The following is a 24,897-nucleotide window of genomic DNA, read 5'->3' as shown; positions in this document are numbered from 1 at the left end:
CATGAATTGGGGAACATTACAATAGACACCAAGGAAATTCAGAATATTATAAAGGGATGCTTTAAAGATGTGTACTCCATTCAGTTAGGAAATCTAAAAGGAATTGGACACATCAAGACTGTCATGAATAATCAAATTTAAACCAAGAAAGGATCAACAACTTCAACCAGCCCATCAAAGACACACACAGAAAAGGAAAAAATATATATACAACCTATGCTTCTTAATTTAGAAAGAAAGAAAGAAAGAAAGAAAGAAAGAAAGAAAGAAAGAAAGAAAGAAAGAAAGAAAGAAAGAGAAAGAAAGGAAGAAGGAAGGAAGGAAGGAAGGAAGGAAGGAAGGAAGGAAGGAAGGAAGGAAGGAAGGAAGGAAGGGGCAGAGTATTCCAAACTCCTTTTATGAAGCAGCATTTCTCTAATGCTCAAACCAAGTAATGACACAACAAAAGAAAGAAAATTACAGACCAGTATTCCTGATGAACATGTAAAGAATCTCATCTTTTTCTCTTTTTTCCCCAGAAACAATGGTAACTCAGTCTCTGGGCACAACAGCTAAACCCTAATCTTGTCAGCCGTATTAAATCTGATTCCTGCGGTGGTGAATCCTTTCGGATCCGCCATGATACCCAGAAATTCCAGCAGCTACATCTTACCCCTCTACTGTCCAGTTCCCTCATCAATTTAATTTTAATATCCCTATCTATGCGTTGGTACCAATGCTAAAGAAAACTTTCCTGAACAACGCAGTGGGGACTCACACTTGGATCCAGTTCTCATGCTTTGCCATACCTTAAACTTTCAAATAATGAAATATGAATAATCCTATTACTGTTTACATTCCTCTGCCTGAAAAAATAATAATTCTATAGAAAAATGAAATTAATGAAATTTAAGTTTTTATTTCTCATTCAAATACCTTTGCAGCAGATACATTTCAGCTACTACTGGACAGCATTGGAAATTATGATAATTTTTGAACACTTGAAGCAAGAAATCCAATCATGTTTTAAGTGAGAAAATTCATTTAATTGGTAGAACAACCTTAATGAGTAGAAATTTTTATTAATGATACTATATGAATAAAAAGCTGGGACATACAAAAAAAAAAAAAGTTAGGTTGCCCAAGACAAAGACATTGGTAGATAAAGAGCTGAGCTAGAACTTACGTTATAGTTCATGCCCTGAATCACTAAATCAGTAACACACTAGACAGGAAACTATCTATTAATTGAATCTGATACTTTAAAGGGCATATAAACCACATGGATGAGTATGGGTTCTTATTTATTTAATTGTGCTGACGTATAAATCAAGCAAAGCTGGTTCATTTTTAAGTTGCCAAAACAGTGATTAATCTGGCAGTGGCTGAGTGTTTGTTCCGTGGTCTAAGAAATCCAAGAACGCACCTAGGAAGATGTAAACTGATAAAGGGCTCTGAGATATCCTCTAGGAGAGGGTGCTGACCGGCCAGGAGAACGTCGGACCCAGAGGTGAGGGACCCTGCTTCCCACCCGGAAGAGGACTACAATCCGGAACGGACCAGCCACCCGCACCCGGAGAACTTTGCAGGAGGCTGGACATCGCGCCTTGGCAGCAGGTACGTTCCAAGCTCTTCCCGGGAGATTCGAATCCCAGGTTGCCATTGATTCTTTTCCTGACACCTCCTCGAAGTATCCTGGACTCCTGCAGTTTTCTCCTAGCCACTCCTCTCACACCGGAGCCCTCACCCACCACCCCTGCGCGTCTGTTGGGCCCCCGAGGACCATGGGAGGCCATGGCGGTCCTTAGCCTCAGGGTCTGAGAGCAAAGCCTCGGAGAGCTCAGAAGACACAACAGGGAACAACCTGAGTCCCACTCCTGGCACCTACAAGGACTGGCCAGGGCCCAACTGAGTGGGACTGGAGAGGAGGAGGCAAGCCCTGGGATGCCCACATCAACAGCCACCGAGCTGAGGAAGGAAATGAAACTGTTTGCCAGTGGACATGGTGGAGACTGAGCCTTGAAAGTCATTATCAGTCCCTGCTAAGTAGAGAACTCAATAAGCACTGAATCACTAACCTGTCACCAACTTTCTCTAGGCAAAACCAAATTCATTGAAAGAATCCGGACCTAGGACATTGGGAGAAGAGGGCAATTAAGACATCTAGAAATGACCGGGCAGTGGTGATGCACGCCTTTAATCCCAGCATTCAGGAGGCAGAGGCAGGAGGATCTCTATGAGTTTCAGACCAACCTGTTATACAGAATGAAGTCCAGGACAGACAAGAGATACACAGAGATACCCTGCCTTGAAAACCATCTAGAAAAGAATGCGACACATATAGCAAAAAATAGAACACGGAATATTAATGTTAAGCTTCTGTGATGGGGACTCCTGTCCAGTCCACCACTGCCTACCCCCTATCTCACACACACACACACACACACACACACACACACACACACACACACGGGGGGGGGGGGGACTTGCAAAGCAAATGTGCTTCCGCAGAGCAAGCATCCTCAGCTTTAGTTACAAGGTATATATATTCTATGAAGAAAAACAGCTGGAGAAGGTTCAGACTCAAATTAAAATGCATTTGGTTCAGGAGTCTGGTTCTAAGACAGAATTAGTTTTTACAAATTATTTAAAACGATAGGAACTAAAAAGGAAAAAGAAAGAGAGAGATTTTTAAATACTTCAGATTTTCCTCTAGTGTAAGTAACAATATCAATTAGTGGGTTTTTTTTTAACTTTGCTCAACAAAGAATGAAACTGTTTTGTTATGGGGGGGTGTCTATTATGATTATTTTTCTACCATAAGGAACAAGTTTTCACTAAGGCATTTGAAATATAATTTTACTGATATGCAATACAGAATTGCAAATGTTTCACTAAACTGGAAGTACATAACCAAAATTCAGATTTCAAAACCATTAAAAGCTGCTAAGGTCAAGAAACATAAAAAGAAGAAAGTGGAATTTCTTGACAGAGTAACGTCAGGCAATGTCCAGTTTGACAAGAGTATGATCACAAAAAAAGTATTTTGAATACCATTTATTTTGGACTAGTTCACATCCAATACGTGGGCTTGTGGTCTTTTCCCCAAATCTAGAATAGCTCAGTTTCAAAACTCTATTTCACCACCATTTTTTATGTGAGAAAAATCTAATGCCAAGTATTTTGCACTTTGTTGGGGTTTTTTGTTTTGTTTTTGTTTTGTTTTGTTTTTTTGAGACAGTGTTTCTCTGTGTAGCCCTGGCTGTCCTGGAACTCACTTTGTAGACCTGGCTGGCCTCGAACTCAGAAATCTGCCTGCCTCTGCCTCCCGAGTGCTGGGATTAAAGGCGTGTGCCACCACGCCCGGCAATATTTCACACTTTGATATTATATTAATCTTGATTCTAGTAAGACGCCTTCACACTCCCACATTTAAATGCTGGCTACATTTGGTTTCCCCATCCTGTGTGGATGAATCCACTTCTGGGATTCTGAAGTGTTTTTATGATTTGTTCCATAGAGTTAAAAATGAAAGTTGCTCTTTATTTCAGCAGTCACTAAACATTACTCATACCCACCCAAAAGCTTTATTTGTATGCTTTTATGTAATCCCAAAAGCATACAAAAAAGTAGTATTTTGTGAGTACTTTATTTTCTATGTATCATTTATTTATTAAACAAAATATAAAACACAAGCAGGCTAACAGAATATGTGTGGGAAAACTCTTAAACAAGAATGTTTAGCATATTAAGTGAGAATGCTTACCTTTAAAAGTTATACCTTAAATTGGATAATATATCAGATTTTAAATCCATTCATGCTAAAAGGCAAAGACAATGTAATCATTATAAATATATATTATATTAATTATGTGTATATTATATGTAATTGAGATAATAATAGATGATAATAAAATCTAATAATGCAGTCATTTAGACTTTATTAAATATAAACAAATAATTTTATACAATATATAATATTGTAATATACATACACACATAGCCACACAAATTTTAGATATGTTTACAGAAAATTTGGCAGGGGTGAGGATGGAAAACAATATAGAAAAGAATGCATTTAACTGCAGCTAATCCTGAGTATACCAAAAGTTCTCCATGTAAAATGGAGCTCAGAGGACAATTATTTTAGTGTTTGAATTATGACCAATGTTGTGATGCTTGGCATCTTTCTTACTTAGTATTGTCTATCCTTCATTATTCCAGGCATGGATCAAAACAGTGAAGGATGCACGAAGAAAATCAGCAATGTAAATCTTGACAAACTTATAGATGACTTCTCACAGATAGAAAAGGTATGTAAAGAGCCAAGGGCTACAGAAAAACAAAAAAGGCTTTTGTCAAGGAGAAACTGGGAAAGTGGGAAGAAAGAAATATTCATTTAAAAATAAAAGTGAGCTAGAGCTGGAAAGATGACTCAGTGGTTAGGAACATTGGCTGCTCTCAGAAGACCAGGGTTCAGTTCCCAGAACCTACTTGGCAGCTCACAGCTAACTGTAACTCAAGGTCCAGAAGATGCCAAACCCTCCTCTGGCCTCTAAAGGAACTATACACTCATGGTGCACTTAGATGCCGTCAGAACAAACACATAAAATAAAAATAAATAAAAGTCTCAATTTTAAAAATAGAATGGTCAGTGTCTACAATTGATTCCATGAGAGGCTGTTACTGGGAGACTCAAATTTTGTTGTGTTTTTCATGTTTAATGTATTTCATGTAGGCATTTTATTATTTGTTTAGTCTTTAAAAATGAATATTAACTATGTTAGCTTAATAATAAAAGTGTGGCCAGCTATGGTGGCACACATCATTAATCCTAGCACTCCCAAGAGAGAGGCAGGTAGATCTTCTGAGTTCAAGGCCAGCCTGCTCTACAAAGCAAGTTCTAGGACCAACAGGGCTACACGGAGAAACCCTGTCTCAAGAATAAAATAATAATAATAATTTTTTTAAAAAGCTGTGAAGGCTGAGAATTCATAGGAATGCTGATTTATTGTCCCAAAATCTCAAAGAATGGCATGCTAGGAATTTGAAAACACCAGTAAACTCACTCTTTTTCACTGTTTGTTATTATACTAAAATGTATCGTTTTGTTAAATAACCATGCTTTTTAATTTAAAAAAAAAATGAGCCAGCTTTGGATAATGAAAATATGTTTTGCTAAACCCTTTCCTGTATTTTTAAACTTTAATATTTTATTTATTTGACAATTTCATATATTTATTTATACAATGTTTCTTGATCATATCCAACCCAAATTCCCCACACACATGCTGTGGAGGATGGAGCCCTAACCCAGTACTTCCCCAACACCCTCTCCACCTTTTCTTCCTCTTCTCCTCTTCCTCCTTCTTTTCCTCCTCCTCTTCCTTCTCCTCCTTCTCCTTCTTTTCCTCCTCCTTTTCCTCCTTCTTCTCCTTCTTTTCCTTCTCCTCTTCCTCCTCCTCCTCCTCCTTCTCCTCCTCCTCTTCTTCTAGCTTCCTAAGTGCAGCTGGTGTATCCTGCTTGCATAGCGATGTGAGGTCACCCATCAGAATCTGGTCCACCTACCTGCAGCCATCTCCACCTCCTAAGAGATTACCCCCTCCCACCTGTGTGAGTTGTCAGGAGCTCCTCAACTAGAGACAGAGCCCCACAGGCCCTTCCCTCTCACACTGCAATGTTGACTGGCTTGATCTTGTGCAGGCCTCGCTCCTGCGAGTCCGTGAGTAGAACAGCCATTCCTGCCCAGAAGACAGTGTTGCACAGCACCTGACCTCATCCTCTGGCTCTTCCATTCTTTCTACCTACTCCTGCACAATGCACTTTCTCACTTTTCCTTATTCATACTGACAAATAAAAAAGGTTCCTGGGGCAAGGAAGCAATTACTGATGTATTTTGCCATTGTTAAAGGGGAAATGGCAGAACCCCAGAAACTCCAAAATAGTTTTAATGAAAAGTGAAGTTTTGTGTTCCAGTCTTCTACCATAATGATCAATTGTAATATAAAACATAGGTGTATTTAGTTTTTTTCTATTCTGTCTATTCTTTTTTACATCTCTTTGCCTAAAACTTGGCAAACAAATCTCTAGTCTTGGGATTAATATAGCACCAGGTAAAGGAAGTAAGTCCTCATATGAGAAAGAAGTGTTTAGACGTTGATTTGAAAATACACTATCATATTCTCAAGTATCCTAAATAAACATAATTGTCCATTTTTTAATTTGATATGGTGTTCTGATTTTAAGAATCTTACCTCTTAGATACATAAGTGGTAATACAGATGAAATAATACAATGTGACCTGCTAAAGATTGAAATAGGGAAGTGGATAGATGTATGTAAAACACAGTACTGATAGTGAATTGATAAACCTGAAGAGCTCAAGGAAGCTTATTGTACAGCTTACAAAGAAACCAGAGACGTATTCCAATTGCTTATTTATTGTCTGTAATAGAAAAACTATAAACAATGAATTTTCCCTGATAGCATCTTCAAAAATAAAACTCAAGATAGCTGTAAAAACAGTGCAGCAGATCTGTGATTGTGACATCGCCTCCCAGATAATAGTGCTAAGTAAAGCAGATGAGTGCAGAACAGAATGAATAACATAGTCATGCCATCAGAGAGTACTCTGGAAACAAATACACGGAGATGGTTTTGGTTTGTGTTGGTTTAGGTTTTGAGACAAAAGCTCACTGTAGTGTCCATGCTGGACATAAACCATGCCAGGGCTCAGGAAACCCTCCTGCATCAGCTTCCACGGGAGCTGACAGTAGCCATCCACCTTTATGCTTGATAGATGCCTGGGATTGACATGGGACTGAAAGTTGAATAGTTGAAAGAAATTTGCTCAGGTTAGCTCATATTTTTTTTCTTTTTTATAATGGACTGAATTAATATTTTATCATGCCACTCTCCATGAGTGAGTGTGTACATGTGCACATGTTCGAGTGTGTGTGTGTGTGTGTGTGTGTGTGTGTGTGTGTGTGTGTGTGTGTGTTTCTGTAACTGAAATCTAAGGAGGCTTCATGAATTTACCATAGCACTTTATCTCTGGTCTGCATTCCCAAACCCTCTGTATTACTTTTAAAATAGAAAGTAAATCAGAAAGTCATACTCATCTAATGAGAGTGCTCACTGCAGTGGTTGACATTATTTCCTGCATGTGTAACCTACCTTAAGTGCACATAAAACTTTCCAGACTGCTGTCTTGCTGAACTCTTTTTAGTATATCTCCAAAATACGTGAAAATCTAGAATGAAGGAAGTTGAGTCTCCTACCAGATGCTGCCCATGTAAGAAGTGACAAATTGAAGGCTTGGTACAGTATGGTTTATTTGAAACTACATCCCAAATTCAATTATTAGACTTCCAGATGTTAAATGGTTTGTCTTCTCATTTCTCTTCATATTCTTAACAGAAGAATGAAAATGGTGTCATTGATTTGTGATATCATGTACCCAATTTCTTCTACAGAAAATGATAGAAACTGCTGGAAAGAACAACCTTCTGGATATTCAGCTGGAGAAGACTAAGAGTTTATTAAAGATAATGCAGACGAAAGAGACCTCGATGAAAGAAGGTCAGTCCTTTGCTGCCTAAAGAAATAATAATCAAGGAGGATGCTCAATGCAGTTTCTGACATTATACCCAACGTTTGTAACCTACCTTACATGCATATAGAACTTTCCAGAGTGTTGTCTCATAGCACATCATAGTATAGCTCCAAAATAGGTTAAAAACAAACAAACAAACAAACAAACAAAAACAGAATGAAGGAAGTTATGTCTTCTATCAGGTTCTACCCATATAAGAAATAGCAACTTGAAGACCTAGTACAGATCTACAAAACCACATGAGGCAAAACTAGAGCTTCTACCTCATAAACTGATGAGTCACCAGTTTTAAGAGTTACAACTGAAGCTGTGAGTTGACACGGTGGCTCAGGGGGAAAAGGCACCTGCAGCCAAGCCTGATGACCTGAATTTGATCTACAGAATCCACATACTGGAAAGACAGTAAAACAGTATCAACTACCCAAAACTGTCCTCTGACTTACATATGGCATACATGTGCATACATGTATACACACACACACAAAGAAAGCGGTAAAATGTGGAGACATTTAAAAGGAAACTACATGCAATATACTTTCTTTTTATGTGGTACTTCTTTTTTGATTATAATATCATTTCCCCTCCCCTTTCCTTCCTCCAAGCCCTCCTCTATATCCCTGCTTGCTTGCTTTCAAATACTTAGCCTCTTTTATTCTTTAATTGTTGTCATAAGAATATATGTATATGTGTTCAACCTGCTCAGTCTATATGTCGCTTGTAAATGTGTTTTCAGGGCTGACAGTGAAGAGCATGTACCATCTTCGCTGTGTCTCTGAGAGGCCCTAGTAGGATGATCCAGTCCCTAGATCTTATCTTCTAATACCTTTCTCTGATAAAAAGAACGGGGTTATTGTAGGATTAGGATTAAATGTACACTGTAAGACTGGAGAAGTGTCTTGTAGTGTCACAAGAAAGACAGTACTCCAGCAGAAGAGTAGCCAGGTGTGGTGTGACATGACAGGATTCTAGCACTCTGGAGATTGAAGGAGGAAGATTGTGAATTCACTCCAACTATGGATATAGAGAGAGAGACTTTCTCATCTCAAAGATATTTTTTAAAAGGAAAAGAAATGAAAAAATAAACCCATAATGATAGAATTTGTCAAAAATAACTGAAAGAGCTCTCAATGACTAAAGCAGGAGTGATTTACATCAACAAAATAGAACATTGTTGAATTATACCCATAATGCAATACAAATAGCCTTAATTTGCTTTCATAAGTAAATAATAAGGTAAGAAACAGCTCTTGAGTGTGGCAGAATCCAACTGTCTCATATAGATAATTTGTTCTCAGATAGGTGGAGCATGACTCCAGGCACACTTACTCATAAAGTAATTCCCACTCTGTAGGGAAGCAAACAGCATAACAAGGCGGAATACATAAATTACATGGTGCTGAACTGTAATTCAGCCACAGGATCAATGACATCAAAATTAATACCATACTACCACCTTGCACCTTTGATGTAATATAATGTGATGTGATGTGTTGTAATAGGATTGATATGATGTGATATGATATGATATGATGAAAACAATGTTTTATGTTTGTAAACTTCTCATTTCTATAGCCCCATTCTAATCATGAGGTAAGTGACCCACAGAAGGACATGACCAATAGTTCACAACATTATGAAGGCCATTAAAGCAAAAGAAACAAAACTGTCAGAGCAGAGAAGCCTAAGATGACATGGCAAATAAATATACAGTGGTATGGTGGAGAGCCTCCTAAGATAGCAAAAGAAGTAAACTGATGGAAATATGACTGAAGTATTAGTTTTAGTTAATAGCATATCAATATTGGTTCATTAGTTGTAAAAGATATACTGTACTAAGGTAGAATGTTAATAGTAGAATAATAGACCCCTATTGACTGGCTATAGGATGTAGATGTGTGTGTGTGTATGTATGTATGTATGTATATGTGTGTATATGTGTATAATCTTTGCAATTTTCTGCACATCTAAAACTTTATTAAATGACAAAAAGATAAAACCATAAAAACTTTTTTAAAGTACTTTTATTATGGAAAAGCTTTTCTAACCTATGTCAAAATCATAACAAATTATTTTAGTTTGAATTTGGTAATTGGTAGACTTTTTGGAAGAGTTTTAAATACTGAGAAAAATGGATAAAAGTATTAAAAATTCCCACGTGTTCTATGGTTTTCCCAGTTTCCCTATCATCAACATCTTGCATTTGTTACAGCTCCTCAAAAACATTGAATTGATATTTCACCTGGGCTAAATCAACCAAAAAAGAAGGAAAGTTCATTTGAGCTTAAAATTCTGGAGTGTCCAGTCCATGACCATGTGACCCCATTTTTGGGCTTGGTACTTCATGATGGCATGACACATAGCCTTATGCCTGGATATAAAATGGAGGAAGCGAGCTGGGTCCACAGTTCTCTTCCCTTTGAAGGCATGCATCAGTAACCTAACTTCTTGCTAGGTTCTGTCTCTTAAAGTTTCTACAATCTTCCAGTGGCTCCATGAGCTAAGAACCGAACCTTTAGTCCATGAGCCTTTGGGAGACATTTCAGGTCCAAGGCTGGGAGTGATGCTTTAATTGCATTTAATTATTTCAAACTACTCGATGAAGTATTTATTAATACACAAATTGATAATTAATACTAGATCCTAAATTTACACTAAAATCAATATTGGTGTACTAAATTATTAAGAAATAGCTTAATAATCAAGAAAAATTTAATAGGACAGAATAATAAGTTCTGGAAGAAAGAATAATGTAGATTAAAGTTTGCAAAGATAATGAAAAGCTTTTGCTCTAAATCACTGAATGGTACTGTAGTTCATGAATTCCTTAGCTACCTAACTTATTATGGGGAAAAATGTGGTAAGCCTGCCATCTTGTGTTCAAATTTTTAAAATACTTTTTTAAAACTCTAGTATGCACAGAGCTTCATGGTGAATTTCATTTGCTAATTACTGAGGAAACTTCAGCTACCTTATTTCACTAATTGCTAGGTTCTTTCAAATAAGTGATGTTCATTACGATAAGGAGAAGTACTTACCGAACACATCTCTCCTATTATATCATCTAACATGGTAACATGTGAAGCAGGTTATCAGCTAATGCCTACCAAGCAAATGTAATTTAACCAACGTTCTGGTAGTGGGAAGTAGCAGCATCAAGAGAAGGTGATGGAGAGCTGTGTGAGTCACTGGGACAGACAGGGGAGCAGGGAAGAGGCACAGCCCACAGTAGTAGTCCCTGGTGCTAGTCGTTAGGCTTTGGACTTTTGCAAAATAATCATCATGGTTGAAAAAAATATTTTGCATTGTTTTGAAGACCTGGAACCAAGGTAGCTGATGCCTTGGAACACTGTTTTGGGTTTTTAACCCTTTCACAACTCGCCTCTAGCCCAGGATTTAGTTACGAATCTTGGAGAACTTACTGCTCAGCAGTAACAAAATCCTCACCTTATACTTCCTCAGTAGCTGCGCCCTCCACCTTTGAACAACCTTACTGTGACTTGTCTATCTCTTCTTAGTGTGTGCGTTCCTGGAAGCGTTGCATGCAAACACTTTTTGTGATTCCCAGACATGTCCACATGTAATTCGCTTTCAGGAAAGACATTGCTAAGGCACATGGGAAGATTTGTACTGTATGGTGCCTTAGAAAAGTAATTACAAAATGTTGGGGTTCAATTCACGTAAGGGTGATTATAAAGTACTTATTGTTTGTGCTGGCTAGTTGTATATCCCCTTGACACAAACTAGAGTCCTCAGAAAGGAGGGAGCTTGCCGGGAAGGGGTGGTACCCTCCTTCAATTCCAGCATTCTGTGGCAGAGGCGGGCAGACCTGAGTTCAAGACCAGTCTGCTCTACAGAGAAAATTGTAGGGCTGAAAGCTACAAAGAAACCCGTTACCACCAAGGGCCATGCAGATGTCCATGGTCTGTGACACCGTATGAAGCCATGTTAGTGTATGTGGGCCATGTTGCTGTCAGTAACCTGTGCAGTCACCATGTTGATATTCATGGTTCATGCTGCTGACAAAGACCATGTCTGGCTTCATGGTCCTGCAGGTGGGGACTGTGTTAATGTCTGTAGACTGTGTTGCCACCTGAAGCCATGTTGGTGTCCTTGACTCATGTTGCCCTGGAGGCCATAGTGTTGTCCTTGGCCTGTGACGCCGCTTAGGGCTCTTATGACGCCTGTAGTCTAAGCTGTGGCAGAGGGCCATGTGGATGCCTTTGGTCTGTACTATCACTGAAGACCATGCTGCGGTTGGTGGCACATGCTGACACTGGAGACCATGTAAATGTCTGTGGTTGGTACTCCTGGCTGACTTTAAGGTTCAGGAAGCTCCTTTTTTCAGTTGCATTGATGACTGCAGACTCATGGTTAAGAAAGATGGAGATAGAAGGTGTCAGTATGAACCCCCACTTCCACTACCAACCCCTCTGAAGAAAGTATTAGACTAGATGGGAAAGCAGCACAGAGCACTCTTAAAAGTGATAAGGATGCTGTAGTGTATGTGTTCACAATTGAGGACTTCTGGTGTGCAGGTGGGAAAGGACTCAGTTGTCTTTAAGGGACTGGCCACTGGACATTTGACCACGTTGGAGTTGTGTTCCTTCTCCTCATCCTCCTCCTCTTCCTCTTCCTCCTCCTCCTCCTCCTCCCCCTCCTCCTCTTCTTCTTCTTCTGGTTGGGAAGTCATAAAGTTGGGGGGGGGTGGACCTGGGAGGACTAGGAAATGAATATGATGGAGTGAGTGATGTGAAATTCCAACATAATCAATAAAAGTATTAGAGGAACGGGGGGGGGGAGGTTCATTTGAGAAAACAGTTCTAGAAGATCAAGCTGTAGGCAAGCTTCTAGGGTGTTTTCTTAATTGGTGATCAGTGGGGGGGGGGGGCAGCCCGTTGTCAGTGGTGCCATGCCTGGGCTGATGGACCTGGGTTCTCTAAGAAAGCAGGCTGAGCAAGCCAGTAAGCAGCTTCTCCATGGCATCTGCATCAGCTCCTGCCTCCAGGGTTCATTGTAGCAATAGTAGCCCTAAATAAAACACCATTTATTATAATTCATCCTGAGATGTCTGGTTGCTTTATTAAGATCACATAATTTTAAGTTAAATATTATTTTCTTTCAGTTTTTTCTATTAAGATTTTCAAACAAATGTATCTTGTGTTTTAGAATGTATCACTCTTCATACTATGATAAGAGGGCTACAACAGACTGTTCAACATCAACACAATTTGAAAGGTGAGTTAGAGAAATTATTCTTAAGACCATGTTTGGATGCTGGAAAGATAATTGATTAAATAAAGTGTACACTCTGTAGAAACCATGTCTCAAATAAGTAAGAAAGAAGGGAAGGAAGGGAAGTGGTAAGAAATGAAAGAAGAAAAGGAAAGCAAAAGGGAGTGCCAGGGAGAGAAGGAGGAAGGGAGGGGGAAGTAAAAGAAAGCCAGGTGCTGCAGTTGCACCTTACAACCCCACACTGGTGAGAGGCAGAAACAGTGGACCACTGTGGCTCATCCAGGGGCCAACAAGCCTGACCTGCCTGGAAACTCCAGACCACTGAGAGACCCTGTCTCAAAACACAAGGTATATTTGTATTGCTGGTAGGAATTTAATGTAGCTGTTACCACAAACTGGTGATTACTCAGAAAAATGAAACATAGAATTATCATTTGATTCATAAATTCCACCCCAAGATATGAACAAAAAGGAATAAAAATCAGAGACACAAGTTCTTGTACACTAATATTCATTGCAGATTGAATATAAAATGTGCCCCAAAGGTCCATGTATTAGAAATTTTGTCTCCAGCCTATAGGAGAAAGAACACTGGGAATATTGTTTTGTTTGGCTGAAAATATTTTCTTATTATTGGCATGTTTTTCACTTGAGGGAAAACAAGGGGTGAGTGTGGGTGCTGGGGCACACATCACATGGTGCTTGTGTGTAAGTAAGAAGACAACTTGCAGAAGTCAGTTCTCTCCTTCCAACCTGTGGGTCCTAGAATTGAACTCAAGTCCTTAGGCTTGGAGGTGGTAGCTTTTGTCCACTGAACCATCCTGCCATTCCATACCTGCCCCTTGGGTTTCTACAGAGGCTTATTTTGTAGTGTAAGCTGGTCTGGGTTTTATTTAGCCCAAATGGGCCCAGAATTTGCAGCAGTCCTTCTGCTTCAGTGCCCTAAGAGCTAGAATTACAATGGAACCCATCACACACTGGCCTCTGAATGTGCTTCCCTCAAACCCATCCTCTGCTGCTCGTTCTCTGTGTCTAGAACCCTAACCTTAACCCTAACCCTAACCCTAACCCTTCCCAGTGTCAGATGACCAAGGTTTCCCCCCACATGTTCTCACAGTATTTCAAACACAGCACTGTGAAAGGTTTATCTAATACAGCTATTGCATCTGACATCACTAAGGTCCATGAGAAGCAGTAACTTCTTGTGTTCCTACATTTCCAGTGTATAGCAGTGTTAGGTGCATACTTAATGAGCTCATGCATGAACAGCAACTTAAATGTTACAGATATCCCCGTGATAATTTTAAGTGCTATTTAATAATATATTACTTGATTATTTGTACACAGGTGAAAATGAACAACTAAAAAGAAATGTTGATTTTATGAAAGAGAAGTTAAAATCTCATGAGCAGGTGAGTTACGTTATTGTGTTCAGTTAAACTCTTGAAAAGCATTTGTTCATTCAAAGAAAAAGCAAGTTGTCTTAATTAATAAATATCACTAAAATTATGTAAGTGTAGTATATATATATGTGTTACATATGTAAAAATATTTAATATATGAACAATAACTTTTGCAAATCCTAGTCTCTTTTACAAAAAATAATGTACTAATATCACTTACGTACTGTTTCTTTTTACCAAGAAGAGATGCAATTATTTTGCTACATAGTTTTTAGTTGTGCTAACAGACTTACTTCAGAGCATATTCTGATGGTTAATAATTTTAATTCTTTTACTATAAAAGAAGTGAGTCTGTATTCTTTGTGATTTGGGTAATCATTATACCATCCAAATAATGGGGACTTTATGTAGAGCACAAATTAGTTCCACCCAAGGGCCATTTATATTCTGCTACATTTTCTTCTCCCTCTCAGGAACAGTGTAGTGTTAGCAACTGCAGAACATATAACACAGTGCCTCAAAAATACAAAATAAACTAAATGCCAATCCCTATCCCTCTACCCTGTGAGGAGGTTTGTATCACCTTTTTCTCATAGCCAAAAGTCAACAGAGCAAAGTCAAAGCTCTCCTAAACTGAGGCGAAGTCTGTACAGGCTTAGCTTGAAGGATCGTCTCTTAACTTGAAAAGTTCCTGTATCAGGAGCTCTTGAGAAAACACTGGCCTGTTCTAGTGACCAACCGGGGACTTCTGAGTCCAGTAAGAAAAGCATTCTGCCTGCAATTTTGGAGGATTTAGCCTTTTATTTTAGTGTCTCTAGGATACTTCTTCCCACCTTTGTCTCTGCTTTTTCTCCCCTCCTTCCTTAATTCTTCCCTGCTCCTTTCCAAGTCACACTGTGAGTGTGTGAGAATGAGTGAGTGTGTGAGAGCATGTATGAGTGTAAGTATGTGAGTTTATGTGTGTGTGAGTGTGTCTGTAACTGTGAATGTATGTGTGAGAGTGTATGTGTGTAAGTGTGAATGTGTCTCTGTGTGTGAATGTATGTGTACGGTGTATGTATAAGTATGTGAGTGTCTGTATATGTGTATGTGAATGTATATGTGAGAGTATATGTGTGTGAGTGTGTGAGGATATGAGTGTGTGTGAGAGAGAATGTATGCGTGTGTGTGAGTGTGTCTGTGTATGTGAGTGTGTGTATGTGAGTGTATGTGTATAAGTGTATGAGTATATGTGAGAGTGTGTATGTGTGTGAATGTGAGTGTATTGTGAGTGTGTGTGAGTATGTGAGTGAATATAAGCATGTGATTGTATGTATATAGGTGTGTGTGAGAGAGAAAGAGAGTGTGTGTGATAAAAATAAAAGTATGATAGAGAGGACAAAGGAGTCTAAAGAAAGTGGGGAGGAAGAACAAGAAAGAGTAATGGACAGTGCATTGTTTACTTTTCTTGTGGCATCAGCTAAATACCTGACAAGGAACAGTTCAAGAGAGGGAGGAAAGGGGGCTTACAGTTTAAGGGGATCCATCAGATCACAGCAGAAGAGGAAGCACAGCCTCAGAAGCATGAGGCAGCCGGCCACACTGCAGCCATAGTCAGGAGGCGGATTTTAAGCAGAAAGTGGAGGCAGGCTGTCAAATCTCCAAGCTCATCCACAGTGACTCACTTCCTCCAGCAAGGCCTTGCCTCTAAAGTTTCCACAGCCTCTGAAAACAGCATCACCATCTGGTGACCAGGTATCCCGACACATGAGCCTGTGGAGGATAGTCCACACTGAAACCACAAAGAGGAAGAACAACCTAATAAAACACATTCTGTGATGCAGAATCTAGAGGTCTCTTTAGCAGAAGACAAAGGGAAAGGACCAGTTGAGAGAGGGGAAGAAAATGGACACACACATGAGCAAGGTAGATGATACATATGTGTGAATGATGAAGCTTGTTATTTTGTGTGTGCCTACTAAAAAATTAATTGGAAGTAAATAAAAAGTATTGGTTATAGTTACATGTAAAAATTAATATCTAGGATATTTACCTTTCTAATTATGAAAAATCATAACTACTTTATGGAAAGTGAGTATGTTTTACTTTCTAGGAATATAAGAATAATATTGCCAAACTTATAAGTGAAATGAAAATCAAAGAGGAGGAACACAAAACCGAAATGAGCAAACTTTATCAGGATATGCAGAGAAAAGGTGATTTTAAAATGTTTAACTTACTGAATTCTGACATAGCATGACAATTTAAGGGTGCATATTATTTTCCCAATAGTAGTATTCTTGAATGAAACTGTCTTTATGCATTTCAATTTGTTTATATATTTATGCAACATAAATATAATCGTTCTAAATTCTATTCATGTGTGTGCTTGTCTTAGTCAGGATTTCTATTCCTGCATAAACATCATGACCAAGAAGCAAGTTGGGGAGGAAAGGGTTTATTCAGTTTACACTTCCACATTGTTCATCACCAAAGGAATGCAAGCAGGTCAGAAAGCAGGAGCTGATGCAGAGGCCATGGAGGGGTGTTCTTTACTGGCTTGTTTTCCCTGACTTGCTCAACCTGCTTTCTTATAGAACACTACCAGCCCAGGGATGGCACCACCCACATGGGGCCCTCCCCACTTGATCACTAATTAAGAAAATGCCTTACAGCTGGATCTTATGGAGGCATTTACTCAACTGAAGCTCCTTTCTCTGTGATAACTCCAGCCTGTGTCAAGTTGACACAAAACTAGCCAATACTGTGCTCGATTCTGCCTAATGTGAAAACAGCATCTTTATATAATTAATTATAAAAGATTTAAAAACATTTTTAATTATATCCTTAGCTATATGGAATATAACTTTGCTAATTTTCTTCAGTAAAGCAGCTCTTACTGCACATATATAGTAGGTTGGTTTGTTATGAACATTGTATATAAAAATTAACTTGACGTCAGGCCTAGATACCTATAATCCCAGCCCATGAGGCAGAGGAGGGAGGCCCATAACTAATGGGCTCTCTGCAGTATGTATCAATCCACAGGAAAATGGCAAAAAATTGAACAGATACTATTCCAAAGGTATACAGTATGAAAATAAGCATAAGAGAAAACCTTTAACCTGAGTAATACAGCATTTCAAATTCATTAGTCCATAATTAGACATAACTTTGAATCTTTTAAAACAGCTAAAAGTTGTTTTGATTTTTTTTCCTGTGATCTAAGAGGTTCATTTCCATGACCACCACATAACATTTTCACTGAGACCCAAAAACACCACTCTGGGGTATTTACCAGAGAAGTGAAAGCATACAACATACAAAGACCTGCCTGAATGGTTTGGGGTTTGGGGTTTTTGTTTGTTTGTTTCTTGGTTTTGGTTATTTTATTTACATTTCAAATGTTATGCCACTTTCGCCTCAAGCCCCCTCCCCCATCCTCCCTCCCCCTGCTTCTATGAGGGCGCTTCCCAACCCACCCACCCACTCCCACCTCCCTGTCCTAGCATTCCCCTGCACTGGGACATCGAGCCTTCACAGGACCAAGGGCCTCTCCTCCCATTGGTGCCCAACAAGGCTACCTTCTGCTACATATGCAGCTGGAGCCATGGGTCCCTCCAAGTGTACTCTGGTTGATGATTTAGTCCTTGGGAGCTCTGGGGGTCTGGTTGTTTGATACTGTTTTTCTTCCTATGGGGTTTCAAACCCCTTCAACTCCTTCAGTCCTTGGGGATCCATCCCATCTGCAGACCCCAAACCCAGACACTATTGCTGATGCTAGGAAGTGCTTGCTGACAGGAGCCTGACCAATACAGATGCAGATTCTTGCAGCCAGCCATCTGAGCTGAGCATCCTGAGCACAGGGACCCCAATGGAGGAGTTAGAGGAAGGACTAACTAAATTTTTATAGCAGCTTTATTCATAGTAGCCCAGAATTGTCATCACACAAATTGTTAACTAGTACAAGTGTTTTAAGATTCATAGTGCATCTACCCACAACAATAAAAAGAAACAGGCAACTGGTTTTCCTCAGTATGACATCTCAGAAGCATTACCATAAATGAAGGAAGCCTGGTATGGTGGCACAGTTCAGTATCTCTAGGAACTTCTCAGATCATTGTTGTAAAAACTTCAAACTATATAAAGCACATTTGTTACCTGTGATAAAATCAAAAGGTCATTTCAACTTTACATATGAAACCACTATTATATAGCTTGTAATGGCACAAATCTATCTAAGACACACAATATTCCTTGGTAGTCAGAAGCCAGAAAGAATTGCATGGTTTGCAAAACTTTAACATTAAGGCCTGGAAAGTGAATTCAAATGTGGTCATATTAGGTCGACGTTTATGTGCTCAGAAAACACCGCAAAACTGCAGACACAGCACCTGGAGTTACAGTTTGGAGTTTGTCATCCTGGGTTTTGGACTTGCTTTGTTCCAGTGTTTCCTCTCTATGTTCCCATTCCTAGCTTTTAAAATGATAATGTATATTCTGTGCCATCGTGTGTTGGAAATATATAACTTGCTTTCTAAATTTTTACGGCCAGAATTAAGAGATTGTCTTGAGTGTCAGAAGACTTAACTTCTGAGTGGTATTTGAGAAGCACTGAGTATTGGGCAGGTTCTCCTCCCTCTATAGAGCTCTCTTTGGCAGACATCTCATGGTCTGACATCTCCATCATCTTTGGGTCTCCACTGTAACCAAAAGGTACGTGGAAACCATGTACAGTGACTGCATTTTCTACCATCACAGCTTTATGCAATGGCATTTCAGAGCCTTCCTGCAGAACCTCCAACACTGTCACACATTGGCTGCAGTGGCTCTCAAAAGCCACAGAGGAATAATCCCAACACATCCTCACTTGCGTTCACACCTCCAAGCCAGTACCATGTGGATGACACTGCTAAGCTGAGAGCCAGCTTAGGATCTACTCTCACCCCTTGAATCACATTTGCAGCAGCTTTTAAAAAATATTTTAAAAAACATTATATGGATGTTTTGCATGCATGTAAGTCTGTGTAATATATACATGCATTCCCTGCACAAAATGATGTCAGATTCTGTGGAACCTGAATTACAGATGGTTGTTGGTTGTTATGTGGGTTCTAGAAACTGAACCCATGTCCTGTGCCAGAACACTCTTAACTGGTGAATCATCTCTCCAGGCCTCGTAGCTTTTTTAAAAATCCAGTTCCTCTTGGACGTTATCCTTTTACAAGTTGAAAGCTTAACTGACAAGGGGCCTCTCCTTAACTGTGCTAATTTCCTTAACAATTACTGATGTTTTCAGCACTTGCCTTGGCTGTAACATTAAACTACTTAGTGTTTGTTCTTTTTCTCTCCAAACTATTATTTTCTGGTTCTTTTTTTTTCCCCACTTGCTCTTTTTCATAATAGATCTGCATAAGGGAAATGAGCAGCAGCCATGCCACGTGCCCAACATTATATAGTCGTGAAATTCCCTTCATCTCCCGGCACAGGTAGAAAACAGCCATTTTCTTTGCCAAAATATCACATGAATGGCCTCTAGCTCTGCTGCTGATAAAGTCCTTGTTTCCCTCTTAAACCTCTTGAGCAAGGGCCTCTACAGTCCACACTATTCTCAGCACTACTTGTCTTCCAGGTTTCTACTAGGGCAGCCCATTAAGCTCTGCTTTTAGCAGTCAATTGCTTTTCTAGTTCAAAGTTCTAGCCTTCTACATATCTCAAAATAGCAACCCAGTTAGGGTCTTCACATACTCTCTGACATTAGCTTCTTAGTAAGTTAGTAGTAACTTTTTTTCTGCTGTGATAAAATACCATTACCAAGGCCACTTATAAAAGGGAGAATTTATTTGTCTTAAAAGACTTCAGAAGGATAGTAATATCCATAATAGTAGCCAGTGGCCAGAACAAGAAGCCACGAGATCAGTCATGTCTTCATCTGCAAGCACAAAGCAGGCAGAGTGAACTGGAAGTTCACCGCCACTGATGTACTTCCTGCTGCAAGACTACACTAGCTCCCCAACAGCACCATCAACTGGGGGAAAGGGACTGATTCAAACCACCACAGGCCTCCAGACAGATACTCAGAGAGGAAGACATTGGACATGTTAGGACGTGATTGCCTATTTCCTGCTTTTACTTTATATTATACAAAAAGATTCTGTTGTGCCCAGATTGTAAAAACCCCAAAGAGACCACCAGGAATCACAACCCACTATAATTGCATGAGGGTCTTTATTCAAGCTCTAGCTTGGGCCATCAACCTTCCTGATGGAACAGGAAAGTGAAGTCCCAGGTCTAAGTGAAGGGGGCTTAATAAAGGCAAAAACAGCAAGGGAGAGTTCAAGCCTTGGCATTCATTCCATGAGAGGGTAAGGGAATGCCATCCTTCAAACCTGATATCATTTGTTCAGACAGTGTGGGCAGAACCGAGCAGCTGGAAAGGCACCTTTCTGACCAAGGAAAAGTAACTTGTGCTATCAGAAGCTGGTGTAGTTTTACAACTGGCCACAGCTGTTTGGGAACACTTAATTGTCTCCTTTTCATAGTCTAAGAGTGGGCTATTATCATTTCAAGGGCATTGGGTTCTGTTTCTTTCAAGGGCAGGAGCCATCTGCACAGGAGATGTTGGTTATTAATCAAAAGCGGGTGTGAGTTTCAGTGATGTGGAGGCTAGGGTATGCTGATTTTCCTGTTCCCAAGGCTGGCACTCGCGCGCGCGCGCGCGCACACACACACACACACACCGTGGGGGTGGTCTTCAGGGGGAGGGAGTGCTCACTGCTCTGACTCCACACAGGGTCAGCAGAGTATAGGGTTTGATGTGCAGGTTTCTCGTGTCTCTTCAATTCAGTCAGCGAGAGAGAGACTGTTGCTTAAGGATACATTCTTTGACAATTCTGTCTGGGTAAGAAAATCTGGAGTGAATGAAGGTTTCTGAGAAGGTGATAGCCATGAGTACAGTTGTATTTAGAGTGACTGACATGGCAACAGTGGGTTTGTGATCTTGATGTAGCAGTGACAGTCGAGAGACTAGATATATAGTCCAAATGGGGGAAATGAGGTCTGAAACTAAGTATGGAGTAGTTGTGAATAGAAGTCGCTTATTGGTGGATTTTGTGAACTGATTGGCATATATTAAAATAAGAGATTTTCTTGAGGCTCCTATCCTTGATGATCTGTTATTAGCAAGAATAAGAAAGCTACAAGAGAATAGGAAATTTGACGAAGCATAGAGGTGTGATGTTGATCAGGAAAGAGGCCTGATCGATTGGGAAAGTACAGCAAGGCCTTGCAGGTCTGCAATCAAGTGTAATAGTTCAGACTTTCTAAACTAACAGTGCAAACCTGTGTCCCTTCCCAACCACTGCGGTTCTTGTTTTGTAAGCTATTTTTGCTTAAGAGCACAAATAATTTATTCATTTAAAATACCTTTGTATTTCAAATACTATGCCATGCCTTATTGAAAATACATAAAACTACTCTATACACACAATTTTAAAATACGATTTATTAATAAAATTCACATTACTTAAAAATAAACTTAAAATGTAAGCACATTCTAGCTTCCGAGGTTTAGTCCGTTATGATCATGGTGAGTGCCTGGCGATTGGCAGGCAGGAGCTGGAGCTGCAGCTGAGAGCTGTATCTGATCCTTTGGCAGAGAGACTGAGCTTGACAAGGACTTTGGAAACTTCAAAGTGACACACTTCCTCTAAGAAGGCCACCCTTCCTAATCGTTTCTTATAGAGCCATTCATTCCCTGGAGGCTACACATTCATATATATATATATATATATATATATATATATATATATATATATATATATATGCATATGGGGACCATTCTTATTCAGACCATCACACCTCACAAGGATGTGCTTTGTACAGTCTAGGATATGACATGCATACAAATGATAAAGCTGTGCAACCAGACTTCCCATTAAACCCACAGTGTAAAACAACCTCTTGGTAGTGGGCTTACCATGTACCTCTTGTTCCTTTCTCCTGAGGCGAAGCCAGCATTTCTCTCATCAGCTCTCCTTTGATGTAACAATTGTACCTAGCAAAATGACTCTTATGTGCAGCTCAGCCTTAAAGATAACACCCTGAGAAAGGCCCATTCCATCTTAGGCTCACCCAACAAATTTGGTTAACAATTCTCTTACCTTTTGGGTGTGAAATGTCCCACACAGGCTAACATGTTTGAACCCTTGGTCCCCAGTTGCTGCTGTTCTGAGAGACTGTGGAATCTTTAGGAGGTAGAGCCTGCCTGGAGGAAGTGCGTCGCCAGGGTGGTAAACCTTGAGCTTTATAGTCCAGCCCCACTTGTATTATCTGTCTGCTCCCTGGTCCACTGAGACCAAGCAGCCACTGCCAACTCCCAGCACTACAGAGCCACCGTACCTATATCTTCTCCACATGGTGACTTGAATCCACTCATACCATGAACTAAAATAAAACTTTCTTCCCCTAAGTTGCTCCTTGTTGGGTATTTTGTTTCAGTGATGGAAAATGCAAGTAATATAATTTCCTCCCAAGCTGTCATCATGTTGCTGTGTTTCTCCTGTATCATCCAATCACAGTTGCAATTAATGTTTGTCTCCTACCTAAAGTAGAAATTCAATGAAAGCATGCAACATGTGCAGTTTGCATGGAGTGTTTAGTGTAATGCCTAGTACACAGGTGAGCAATAAACATGATGAGTAAGTAAATGTAAAATAAAGAAATGAAATCACATAACTTTGAAATGTTAAGTGAATGAATTTGTTTCTGTTTTATTTAGTTGAACTAAATGAGGAAAAGCACAAAGAACTAATGGCAAGGAAGGAGATGGAAATCTCAGAGTTAAATGCAAAGTTGAGGACTCAGGAGAAGGAAAAGCAAACTGAGATCCTCAAACTGCATCTAGAAGTAGGTGTCTATGAGTCGGCTAAATGGGAGCGCACTCCTTAGTGTAAACCACACTTTATTTCTTATTGCCGTGACGCAAGTTTCAGACCTAGATAGAAAGCACCACACATTCTCATTCTTCAGCAAAAGCCATGCTTGGGCCACAGGACATTGGCTTTCTAGCACTTGATCTGAAGATTGCTTCCTCTGTGAATGAGAGCAATAACTCAGGAGGCACCTGGTCTTACAGGCTAGTCTATGCAGGCAGCATACGGCCATCATCCCAGAAAGGGAAGGGCACAGGGACCCTCAGGATTTCTGTCCCTGGAAGAAAACATGGAACCCTTTTGTTTTATCTGGGATAAAAACAAGACACATTTTTCCATAATATATTCCTATGAAGATATATATTCAAGAGGCAAAATTCCTTTAAAACATTTTTAAATGTATTTCAAATAAGTGTATCTCATAAATTCTCTAGTTCTTTATTCTTTTCAATGAGCTGTTCAGCTGTGTGTTGGAATCTCAATGATACTGATGCATTAACAGAATACTTGTCTTTTGCATTTTTTCTAAATTCTACCAACATCTTTTTTTTTAATTAGTATACCATGACTTGCACTCATCTCTACTTCCAATTTACATTCTACAAATATTCACAGATCCTAATTGATATAACTTACTATTTGTTTATTAGGAACTTTGCTATGCCTAGGGTACTTGTTAGGAGTCTGTATGTAACCATATGGGGCAGAAGCGGGAACATGTTTGTTGCTTCAGAGGGATTTTGCTGTTGCTATGACTACCACTGTGCAGCTGTACTGCTGGTGCCATATCCTAGTCAAGTATTCCAGAGAGAGGGCTGGATGGTCAGCTGACACACAACGGGCCTTATTTCAGGATGTACCACCAACTTGTAATTTGTCAGTTAGGAGCTGCATTTTGTTTGTTATCTGGACCACGTCACTAGTCTAGTCTAACTATGCTATTTGAATAGTACTCAGATGTCTTTATCTATCTTCATTGTAACTGTCCGTTCTCTCCTTAAGCCAGAACACAAGCTCATGGAAAACTTATTCTGGTTTTCTCAGAGGACATGCTCAGATAAATATAAAAGGAAGAATTATAGTAAAATACTGGGGAAAAAATGGCTTATGAGATAAGCCATTCTCTGTCTGATAAATGGAATGTGTTCAATTATAAAATACATAGCAAAGGCATACTTTTCCTGTAGAAACATGGTTTGTAAGTATTTAAACTATAACACCCTTAATAACTTTCTCTTTTTGAATTTGGTTCAGTTTGACACTAAACTAGCAAGAGCTCAGACTAAATCAAAATCATATCCGGACGCTACTCTTTTGCCACAGAGTATCTACAGAAGGGTACGTGCATTCTGTCCCGTGACTATAACTTGAGAAAATTAATGTCTTAGGATGTTCCTATAAAAATTACCTAATGTTTATTTTAAATATATTAAAATCTTTTTGTAGCCTTAAAATACTTTTTCTCTTTAAATCACACAAAAAATGAAGGGGCAGGCCTTTCAGAGTAAGATAGTCTTTTAAAATACAAGTGTGTGATTGTTGTTTTGTAGTTCACCATCCCTAACCTTACTTCTAAGTTGCTGTGACAGACTTCTTTCTGCTTCATTTAGAAGCTTCAGCATCTTCAGGAAGAAAAGAGCAAAGAAATTGCAAGTCTGCAGAACACGATCCGAGACCTAGAGCAGCGCCTCGCAGCCTGCAAGGACACCCGTCTCACGCGGAGACGTTTTTGAGCAGAGCACTTAATGCATTAGTT

The 24,897-nt window shown here is 39.5% G+C and overlaps 1 protein-coding gene across 2 annotated transcripts; it reads left to right on the top strand.

Moving 5' to 3' along the window:
• The first annotated feature begins 1,573 nt into the window (after nucleotides 1-1,573).
• Ccdc152 (coiled-coil domain containing 152) lies at nucleotides 1,574-24,874 on the top strand. 2 transcript variants are annotated; one of them, XM_021208812.1, is made up of 9 exons: nucleotides 1,574-1,596; nucleotides 4,204-4,292; nucleotides 7,455-7,560; nucleotides 12,761-12,829; nucleotides 14,174-14,238; nucleotides 16,322-16,424; nucleotides 22,988-23,115; nucleotides 24,396-24,479; nucleotides 24,752-24,874. In XM_021208812.1, the coding sequence occupies exons 2-9, from the start codon at nucleotides 4,206-4,208 to the stop codon at nucleotides 24,872-24,874; spliced, it is 765 nt and encodes a 254-aa protein (XP_021064471.1). In that variant the 5' UTR covers nucleotides 1,574-1,596; nucleotides 4,204-4,205. The 2 variants fall into 2 exon arrangements, with proteins under 2 accessions (XP_021064471.1, XP_029399951.1); XM_029544091.1 differs by lacking the exons at nucleotides 14,174-14,238; nucleotides 16,322-16,424.
• The last annotated feature ends 23 nt before the right edge of the window (nucleotides 24,875-24,897 follow it).

Source organism: Mus pahari, chromosome 11 (assembly GCF_900095145.1).
Source record: "Mus pahari chromosome 11, PAHARI_EIJ_v1.1, whole genome shotgun sequence".
Taxonomy (NCBI): Eukaryota; Metazoa; Chordata; class Mammalia; order Rodentia; family Muridae; genus Mus; species Mus pahari.
Note: the sequence above shows the minus strand (reverse complement) of the source record. Positions and strands in the feature narration are given on the sequence as shown.

Bases quoted from the DNA above. Each gene is read 5' to 3' on its own strand.
- Ccdc152 (XM_021208812.1), top strand. From the start codon at position 4,206: ATGGATCAAAACAGTGAAGGATGCACGAAGAAAATCAGCAATGTAAAT. The intron at 4,293-7,454 runs GTATGTAAAGAG...TTTCTTCTACAG, and splicing joins ACTTCTCACAGATAGAAAAG to AAAATGATAGAAACTGCTGG. The intron at 7,561-12,760 runs GTCAGTCCTTTG...CTTGTGTTTTAG, and splicing joins AGAGACCTCGATGAAAGAAG to AATGTATCACTCTTCATACT.